The sequence below is a fragment of the Mya arenaria genome, chromosome 14, assembly GCF_026914265.1.
Source record: "Mya arenaria isolate MELC-2E11 chromosome 14, ASM2691426v1".
Classification (NCBI taxonomy): Eukaryota; Metazoa; Mollusca; class Bivalvia; order Myida; family Myidae; genus Mya; species Mya arenaria.
This window is the reverse complement of record NC_069135.1, coordinates 1513223-1524225: the sequence shown is the minus strand read 5'-3', so window position 1 is coordinate 1524225 and position 11003 is coordinate 1513223. Positions and strand designations below refer to the sequence as shown.

General features: G+C 34.4%; 1 protein-coding gene across 1 annotated transcript; it reads left to right on the top strand.

The window, feature by feature from the left end:
* The first annotated feature begins 21 nt into the window (after positions 1-21).
* Positions 22-10628, top strand: LOC128217169 (NEDD8-activating enzyme E1 catalytic subunit-like). Its single transcript, XM_052924110.1, has 16 exons — positions 22-132; positions 434-529; positions 749-829; positions 1454-1536; positions 1887-1967; positions 2508-2551; positions 3292-3356; positions 3651-3806; positions 4112-4214; positions 4491-4604; positions 6759-6812; positions 7052-7088; positions 7314-7395; positions 7684-7784; positions 8332-8450; positions 9011-10628. The coding sequence occupies exons 2-16, from the start codon at positions 434-436 to the stop codon at positions 9106-9108; spliced, it is 1314 nt and encodes a 437-aa protein (XP_052780070.1). The 5' UTR covers positions 22-132; the 3' UTR covers positions 9109-10628.
* Positions 10629-11003: the final 375 nt, after the last annotated feature.

Below are 11003 nucleotides of genomic sequence, written 5' to 3'. Positions count from 1 at the left end.
ATTGGGTACGAAACGAAAATAATTTGTTGTAAGCGGCCCAACAATATTGTCCTTACTTAAATCACACTTGTCAAAATTTCCTCCTTCGCGATATCATTTGTAATTACATTGAAGTTGTCGGTGCCGATTGACGTACGGTGTATTATGTTAATTTATTATCGAATATATTGGTTTATAGTCTGTTTACATGTTTCTCTAGTTGTCATGTAATGATGTTAATCGATTCGTTCCCTTTCCATTCGAACTTCCATTCGCTTACTTTTTTCACGAGTGTTTCATTGTTGTCATTTTAAATTACCGGTAGTCTACATGTTGTTTTAAACTATGAGTCAAAGACAATATTTAAACTGCTCATACGTACTACATTGATTATGTCAAAGACAAGAGTGCTGGAATTGATATTCTTGTTAAAAGAACTTCATTTTATTTCTAGATGTCTTCTGACTGGGCAGGCAGATGGTGCCATGTACAAAAGTTCCTGGAGAGAACTGGGCCCTTTGCTCACCCAGATTTTGAGCCAAGCTCTGAGGTAACTATATACTTTCATGTCTGATTTTTAGTGTATGCAGATGAAAAGGTACATTTATTTTGTGAATGTCCGAAAAAAATAATGGTCAGTGAAATATATTTTAAGTTATTATTATATACTGGAAATTTATAGCACACATTTCATGATAACATGTTAATTTAATCTTAAATAATATAATTTGAAATGTTTATATAAATAGCCTTTTCTGTTCGTTTCCAGACTTTGACATTCCTGCAGGAGGTGTGTAAGCTGCTGATTATTGGAGCTGGAGGTCTTGGTTGTGAACTGCTCAAAGATCTGGTAAATGCTTGGCTGTCCTCAATGTATTTCATAATTTTCATGAAATAGAGGAAAAATTAGTACAAATTTACTTTTTTTATCTGAGATAATTCCTCTTTGTTTTATACAAACTTAAAGCTGCACTCTCACAGATTTGCCGTTTTGTCAACTTTTTTATTTTTTTGTCTTGGAATGAGCCAATTTTTACATCTGCAAACTAGTGATATATGACTGCTGTCAAAAGGTCAGGTGGCAGATTTTCATATATTTTCTGTTCGAAAATTAATGTTTTATGTCCTAAATTGTTATTAAAGGTTTAAGGAAAATGCACAAAACATCAATTTTTTGAACAGAAATATGAAAATCTGCGACCTGACCTTTTGACAGCAGTCATATATTACTAGTTTCCATGCATTTTTTTAATAAATTGGCTCGTTCCAAGACAAAAAATAAAAAAGTTGTCAAAACATTCAATCTGTGAGAGTGCAGCTTTAAATGGATCATAAAATGTTGAAACAATTACTTGTTTTTAATTTTAGTTGTACATTAATGGTCAAGGGGTAGTGTATTATATGTATAAGTTAACTTTTAAAAGGAGGAAAACACACAACTGAATCATGTCACAAGGATTGTTCTGTATTTTAGGCGTTGATTGGTTTTAAAAACATCGACATCATTGACATGGACACCATAGATGTCTCCAATCTCAACAGACAGTTCCTCTTTAGGTTTGAAGCCTTTATGAGTATGTTCCTTTGCAAATAATGTTATGGTTCTGATACAAATCAGGTAGGCAGCCTTTAAGAATGTTTATTCTCTTTTATATTCAAAATTGTAATTGAAAATCAAATACTTTTATTTGAAAAAAAATGTGTTGATTAGAAATAGCTGCCAGGTTGTGGTCTGTTTTTCAAAGAAGAAAATGGTCATTTTTGGCATAATGCAAAACTTATTAATTTGGCTGTACCTCGCTTATCACTTGGAAGGTCAATAGTTTGGACTTCATATATTTAAATTTTGCACCTTTACCAAGTAATTGATTATGCGTAACGATTGCTTGTATAACAATCACATTCAGACCAAAAGATGTAGGGAGAGCAAAGGCAGAGGTAGCTGCTGAGTTCATCAACAACAGAATCCCAGGCTGTAATGTCACTCCGTATCTTTTTCATTGTGCTAACAGTTGCTTTGTTCCGTCTTTTTTTACTGATATTGTAGTAACTCAAGCAAAATGATACCATTTACTACAGTTTTAATGTCATACTAGGAATTTGCCAGCTTTCAGAAAGGACAGGGTGCACATTTTATCTTTCTGTGAAGAACTTGAACATTATGAATTTGACAGAAAATGTAAAATGTTAGGAATTGTGTTTAATTGAAGTTATATAAGGTTTCAACTACAAAATATGTAAAGTTTATATGCATTCATATGCCTCCATGTAGGCGGAAGGGTATGACCAAAAAAAGGGCAGGGTGCAGCACCCTTCCATAACTCTTCTGACAGCTAAAACCCTACATGCACATTTTAATAAGACAATTGTAAATTGAATATCATTGTACAGCTTTAGAAACATATTAGTTTAACTTTTGGTAGATAAGGATATCAAATTTGCTTACTTTATAAGCTTGACCTCTAATATGGATTATTAGTTGTATTTTGTTGGTTTGAAAATGTGTTATATCCTTAATTCACTAAAAGACACTATGCAAAGATCCAGGATTATGATGAATCATTCTACAGAAGTAAGTAAAGCTGTTGTTTCGGTTAAAAAACATTGTGAATTTCATAGTAATTAATATAAAATGTATTCTGTACTACATGTACACCAATTATCTACATGTACATCAATTAACTACATGTACACCAATTTTTCTCATGTACACCAATTATCTTCATGTACACCAATTATCCTCATGAACACCAATTATCCTCATGTACACCAATTATCCTCATGTACACCAATTATCACCAATTATCCTCATGTACACCAATTATCCTCATGTACACCAATTTCCTACATGTACACCAATTTCCTACATGTACACCAACTATCTACATGTACACAAATTAACTACATGTACACTGATTATCTATTTGTACACCAACTATCTACATGTACACAAATTACCTTCATTTACAATGATTATCTACATGTGCACCAATTAACTGCACGTACATCAATTATGTACATTTACATCAATTATCTACACAAACACTAATTATCGACATGTACACCAATAAACTACATGTACACCAATTAACTACATGAACACCAATTACCTACATGTACACCAATTATTTACATTTACACCAATTATTTACATGTGCTTTACTTAATGTACACCAATTGTTCCTTTAATGGTTAAACAAATTGCAATTTTGTATTAGATTATAAAGAATTTTGCTCTGAAATATTAATGAAAACTTATAGATATTTCAACAAAAATGTTTTTTTATCTGATTCATCTCTAAACCATTGCAGATTTTCACATCATTGTGTGTGGGTTGGACTCAATTGTAGCAAGAAGATGGATAAATGGAATGCTGGTACGTCTTTTCTTGTTCAATGGTTGATTTATAATTTCTGACATCATGATTGTTAAGAATAGTTTGCATTGTTTTGATTCTGATCAAACCAGTGAAATGACCATTTGCATTTGCACACCAACCATTTATCAAAATTTTCCAAAAACTAGTCTTCCATAGCAAATCATAATCATGAAAAATACATTATATTATTTGAAAATTTAAAACAAATTATTTCAAATCTGAATTATCATTTTATTGAATGCTGTTTTTATTATTTCTCATGTTTTCCAACCATGTTTCCCACCTGTGTAGGTGAGCATGCTACAATATGAGGAAGGTGAGCTGGACCAGTCTAGTATCGTGCCTATGGTGGACGGAGGGACGGAAGGGTTCAAGGGTAATGCGCGTGTTGTCCTTCCCGGCATGTCTGCCTGCATAGAGTGTACTCTGGATCTCTATCCACCACAGGTATAAAATCAGAGTAACAAAGGCAAATAATATTATTTATTATTGTAGGCTTCAATTTTAAGCTTGAATTTTGTTGGTGTTTAGTTTAAGCAAAAGTTAAGTCTTAATGATAAATATAGCACCAGTTCATGATACAAATTGGAAAGGACTATGATTGGAATTAAGAAAAATTCCAGTTGTTTACATAAAATGAAAATATTATTATTAAAGACTAGGTTGAAGTAAAAACATCTTTTTACAAGCTTTATCTATAAGTGTGTACACATGATCAATAACTTTGATAGACTTCAAATTGGTATCTACAGGTGAATTTCCCCCTGTGTACCATAGCCCACACCCCACGTCTGCCGGAACACTGTATAGAGTATGTGAGGATTCTCCTCTGGCCCAAGGAGGAACCATTCGGGGGTAAGCCACTTGTCAACATAACTTACCAGTATTTAAATGTAAGATTGACAAGCATTTTATTAGGCCAACTTTCATATCGAAATGACATTTTCTTTGACTGGAATGACATAACAGATCAACAATAATACTCCCACAGTATAAATGCAACTCACAATATAATATATTTTAGGAATATTTTTATTGTATCGAATTACAGGTCACCTCATATGTATCAAAATTGCAATCTTCTCAAGACTTGTTACTGTCAATGTATTTCTCCCCTCTCCCTTGTTGTAGTTGGTGTGGCTATAGATGGGGACGAGCCGCTGCATATCCGCTGGATCATGGAGAAATCTCAGGAAAGGGCTGATGAGTTTAGTATCCCTGGCATCAACTACAGACTTACACAGGGTATGGCCTTAGTTAAGGGAGTTATGTTCCACATATACACAACATAGCCTTAGTTAAGGGAGTTATGTTCCACATAAACACAACATAGCCTTAGTTAAGGGAGTTATGTTCCACATATACACAACATAGCCTTAGTTAAGGGAGTTATGTTCCACATATACACAACATAGCCTTAGTTAAGGGAGTTATGTTCCACATATACACAACATAGCCGTAGTTAAGGTAGTTATGTTCCACATATACACAACATAGCCGTAGTTACGGGAGTTATGTTCCACATATACACAACATAGCCGTAGTTAAGGGAGTTATTTTCCACATATACACAACATAGCCGTAGTTAAGGGAGTTGTGTTCCACATATACACAACATAGCCTTAGTTAAGGGAGTTATGTTCCACATATACACAACATAGCCTTAGTTAAGGGAGTTATGTTCCACATATACACAACATAGCCTTAGTTAAGGGAGTTATGTTCCACATATACACAACATAGCCTTAGTTAAGGGAGTTATGTTCCACATATACACAACATAGCCTTAGTTAAGGGAGTTATGTTCCACATATACACAACATAGCCTTAGTTAAGGGAGTTATGTTCCACATATACACAACATAGCCTTAGTTAAGGGAGTTATGTTCCACATATACACAACATAGCCTTAGTTAAGGGAGTTATGTTCCACATATACACAACATAGCCTTAGTTAAGGGAGTTATGTTCCACATATACACAACATAGCCTTAGTTAAGGGAGTTATGTTCCACATATACACAACATAGCCGTAGTTAAGGTAGTTATGTTCCACATATACACAACATAGCCTCAGTTACGGGAGTTATGTTCCACATATACACAACATAGCCGTAGTTACGGGAGTTATGTTCCACATATACACAACATAGCCGTAGTTACGGGAGTTATTTTCCACATATACACAACATAGCCGTAGTTAAGGGAGTTATGTTCCACATATACACAACATAGCCGTAGTTAAGGGAGTTATGTTCCACATATACACAACATAGCCGTAGTTAAGGTAGTTATTTTCCACATATACACAACATAGCCTTAGTTAAGGTAGTTATTTTCCACATATACACAACATAGCCTTAGTTTAGGGAGTTATGTTCCACATATACACAACATAGCCTTAGTTAAGGGAGTTATGTTCCACATATACACAACATAGCCCTAGTTAAGGTAGTTATGTTCCACATATATATACACAATATGAACTACAGACTTACACAGGGTACAGCCTTAGTTAAGGGAGTTATGTCCACATATACACAATATCAACTGCAGACTTACACAGGGTACAGCCTTAGTTAAGGGAGTTAAGTTCACATATACACAATATCAACTACAGGCTTACACAGGGTACAGCCTAAGTTAAGGGAGTTATGTTCCACATATACACAATATCAACTGCAGACTTACACAGGGTACAGCCTAAGTTAAGGGAGTTATGTTCACATATACACTATATCAACTACAGACTTACACAGGGTACAGCCTTAGTTAAGGGAGTTATGTTCCACATATACACAATATCAACTGCAGACTTACACAGGGTACAGCCTTAGTTAAGGGAGTTATGTTCCACATATACACAATATCAACTACAGACTTACACAGGGTACAGCCTTAGTTAAGGGAGTTATGTTCACATATACACAATATCAACTACAGACTTACACAGGGTACAGCATTAGTTAAGGGAGTTAAGTTCACATATACACAATATCAACTACAGACTTACACAGGGTACAGCCTTAGTTAAGGGAGTTATGTTCCACATATACACAATATCAACTACAGACTTACACAGGGTACAGCCTTAGTTAAGGGAGTTATGTTCCACATATACACAATATCAACTACAGACTTACACAGGGTACAGCCTTAGTTAAGGGAGTTATGTTCCACATATACACAATATCAAGTTGGAGATATTGATTTGCAATTTATGCTCCATTGTTAATGCATGCGGGTATATAACAATGAGAGCTTGATGTTTCTTGCATTTTGCAAAGATAAAATCTTGTCTGATGTTGAATTGGTTTTTCCTTTTTTCTTACATTATTAACAACTTGTATGACAACTAAATTTGGACCAATTAACACATTAAATGTTATAATATTTTAGGTGTTGTAAAAAGGATCATTCCAGCGGTGGCCTCAACGAATGCTGTCATAGCAGGTATGCCCTTCAAAATTTGTGCTGCGCCTGCTATTTAATATCTTTGAAAAATTCTTTTACTGCATTACATGCTGCTAATGCTGTTCAATTTTTGTAATTTATATTTGATAGCTTAAGTATTGCTTAATCAGAAACTTTAAGAAAAAAACACAGTTGTTGTACATTAAATAATCTGAATTTTCTCATAATGTTTCTAAATCAGATAAAGTACTTGCTGAAATATCTGCTCTTTTTTCCAGCTGCCTGTTCTACCGAGGTGTTCAAACTGGCTACAAGGTGAACACAGGAATTGTGAATTCAAGTTCAGCTCTTGACCATATTGAATGTCTTTTTTTTTGTAAATATACCCAAAAGTTAGATTCTTACAATACTCTCATTTTTAAAGAAAAACCACAAGCTCACTGTAACAAAGTTTGAGCTACTGTAAATCAGATGATTGGCCGCAATGATTTTTTTCCCAGAGTATTTTATACCATATATAACCATTATTGTACATTACAGTTGCTGTATGCCTCTTAATAACTACATGAACTTCAATGACACAGAAGGAATCTACACATATACCTTTGAGGCAGAGAAAAAGGTGCATTTACTATTTACTGCCGGCTAAACAGAAATAGGAATTACTGCACATAGAACTGTCAAATATGTTGTGCTCAATTTTCCCTTAAAAAATCTGTCACAGCTCATGTAAATTGTAAAAGAATGTGCTACATTACAAGTGCATTCAGCTTTATAGCATTTATAGTTTTATGGTCAAAATAGCACTTAGGTTAAGTTGATTGTGGTAATTTTTAATTCACTTGAAAAAATATAATGCTAACAAGCAGCTACTGGTAACCTAAACACATGTCCATGTTTCTCACCCCAGGAGGACTGCATGGCGTGCAGTAAGATCCCCAAGGCAATAACATTCTCCGAGTCCGACAAGCTACAGGACGTCATCAACTTTCTTGTAGAGAGCCCCGAATAGTGAGTGGCAAGTGGGGACAGCTTTCTGGGGTTTCTTAAAAGTTACCTTATGTAATTTTATGTTTATTTGAGTGTTTTAAGGAAGCAGTGTGGTTGAGATAAAAACTACGAGACCAACTGACATGAGATAAAAAATAATCAGACCACCGGACCTGAGATAAATATAATGTGACCAACTGACATGAGATAAAGAAAAATGTGACCAACTGACCGATATGTGACCAACTGCTATTGGATCAATATAATGTCACCGACTCACCTACATAAGATTAAGAAAAAAAGTGACCAACTGACCTGTTCAAGCAGAAATAATCATGCCCCCTGTTATCAGGTCAATGTTGAAGTCTGCAAGTGGCCGGGTGAATTGTATAGGTACATAAACACCGTTTTGAAACTAATTGGTAGGATAGAAAATATGGAAAAATGCATATGACTTGCACATATACATTTGACAATTAGTAAGTAAGTAGGCCAACTGGATCCACTTGAGTAATGGATGTTTTTTTCCTGGCAACAGCTACAGACTTCACAAATATTTCTTTTTCAGTCAGATGAAGTCGCCGGGTGTGACGGCAATGGTGCAGGGTAAGAACAAGACCCTGTACATGCAGACCGTCAAGTCTATAGAGGAGAAGACTAGGCAAAACCTGAAAATCACTCTCAAGGGTAACTAACAATCCAATCTTGTGTCAGATAACACATTCTATCAGAGGTTGTATATTGATTGACTTTTTATCAAAACTAATCAAAATAATTCTTCGTTACTGACAGACATCTTTACAGACACCATTTTTGCAATAAAAGTAAAAACAAATAGAACAAAACTCCTTGAAAAGCTTCTCAAAAACTTGATACGCCTTTCACCATCCATTGATTATTTTTCGATATGTTAATTTTATAAAGCTCAAAATTAATAGATGTTATGTATTTGTTTGAGATTATAACAGTTTTCCAGCCAATGAATACCTCGCTTAGTTGTTAATAAATGCAGTTTTACAACTTGACGGACATTATGTCATAATTTGGTTCACCGACTGTTGAAAAAACGCATGTTTTGATGATAGTCAGTTAGAACATGTTATATAAAATCTTTATGACTAAGAATCATAATCATTAAGATATTACATAATTATTATGTTATACCTGTATTTCATATTAATGCATTTTAGTACGATAAGTAACGATAATACATTCGCTGGTACATTGATTTTAATTGTTTTTTCCAGAGCTGGGCTTGGTGTCCGGGCAGGAGCTGTATGTTGCTGATGTGACCACTCCACTGACCTTGACCTTCAAACTGAGCCTCGCCACCAACATGGAGTGAACTCTGTCCATTGTTGTGAAATTGTGGATCTATATAGACTGTGGGATTGAAGTGGATAGAAGTTGAACATGTACTGAAACAAAACATATAAGAAGACTTAAACTTGAAGTAACGATGACTTTGAAATAAACTGGAATTACCTTTAAAGATTGCCATAATGTGGTCTAAAATAGTGTTCTTAAACTGTCTTTATAGACTGTTTAAACTTAAATGTACTGTCTAGAATCATTATGGGAGTGAAATGGAGTGGCCCAGACTTTCAAATATACGAAACCAATTAGAACTACAACTTGTCGATTTTTTTTTGCGAAGTTTTTCACTAAATCTGTTTGATAATGCAACTTTGTGCTGCCATTTATTTTACAAAGAATTAGAAGAAGTATAATTGACCATCTGATTGTTTAATTTGACATTAGTGCCTGGTCATTTGAGCCAGACATTCACCATATGGTGACTACAGGCCATCCTTAGCAGTTTACCTACTGGTATATGGACTATGTGGTTGAACTAAAAATAAGATGAAACATTTTTGGAGGAAAAAGCCATTGAACTATGAAAAAAACTTTGGAGTCTCCCTTAAAGAGAATAAACATTGGCAACCTTGATGTTATAGGTAAAGAGTCTCAAAGACAAGTTCATGGAATTTAATTTCATGCTTTCTGTGCTTTATTAAAAAAAAATAGTGGATTGGAACCTGATAATCTCACTGCTTGAAACATTGTGGTTTTTGAAGTATGATTACCCTGTTTCTGACAATGTAGCTTGTTCCATTGTAGGAAACGAACATTAATACTTCCCTTGCTAGTAAGAAAAATGCATGATGTCATTTCATATGTGATGTCTGTTAGCCAATATTTGGTACAAGCTTTCCAAGTCAATGTAAAGTAAATATCATTTTTAGCTGGTCTATTTTCCAAAGTAAAAAAATTGAAATCTCAAAAACCAGTTCCAAGATATTCCAATGAAAATTGGTACACATGTTCAAAGGGGCTATACGTACATGTATAGAGGGACCTTAACTCTTACTTTAATACAGTTGAGTTATGCCCCTTTATTTGAAAACAACAAAGCTAGGGGTTCTCTGTGGGGCGCTTATTGTAATGTATAACAAGCATGAAAGAAAGAGAAAACTGCTTGTTTCAATGCAAGATTGTTATATATTTCTCCTCTATCTTAATACACTGATTCAAACAATTATCGAACAAATGTACAAAATGTATATGTAAAGCTGTTATGTAATTTGTAACAGACAAAGATGATTTAGTTGAAATATGTCATTGACTTTTGACACAAGTAATAAGGAGACCAATAAGGTACAATATTATAGGTTTGATAAGATATTTGGTGAGCAGTTCTGTGTGAATGATTGTTTGATTGTAGACCTGATAGTAGTAACAAAGTGACACAGCAGTGCAATATTGTTTATTGTGATTTGCATATACATGTAACCGTTCTTATGTAGTGTGTGAACAATGTCATTTGGAGATATTATTGAAGTATAAAGCACCCAAAGGTTTTAATGTTCTTCCGTTTGCTAATTTCTACTCAAGGCACACATGTATAAGTGATAGGGCTCTGACAGTATCAATTTAATTTAAACTCATCTGTTGTTTGTTTAAAAGTGATTTGTTGCCCTGGCATCAGTGTCATCTTCATTGTTGGTGTCGTCTGGGAGAAGGATTAAAGGGAGAAGAAACCAAGCGATAAAACACGAGTCAGTCTGAACATGCTGTCGTCAGTTGAGTTGATCACTGATAACAATGATTCGATTGATACCAACGCGCTTTATGATTTACAGCTGAGCGGTATCAAGTGAAAAAAGATGTACCTTCACGAAAATCGTCATTAATTATTAAAAACGGCAACTGTTATTGGTCCCAGGTGTCATGCACACT

Excerpts from the sequence above, each read along its gene's own strand:
- LOC128217169 (XM_052924110.1), top strand. The coding sequence starts at position 434 with ATGTCTTCTGACTGGGCAGGCAGATGGTGCCATGTACAAAAGTTCCTG. Across the intron at positions 6,813-7,051 it reads AACGAATGCTGTCATAGCAG|CTGCCTGTTCTACCGAGGTG; the intron begins GTATGCCCTTCA and ends TCTTTTTTCCAG. Across the intron at positions 7,396-7,683 it reads CCTTTGAGGCAGAGAAAAAG|GAGGACTGCATGGCGTGCAG; the intron begins GTGCATTTACTA and ends TTCTCACCCCAG.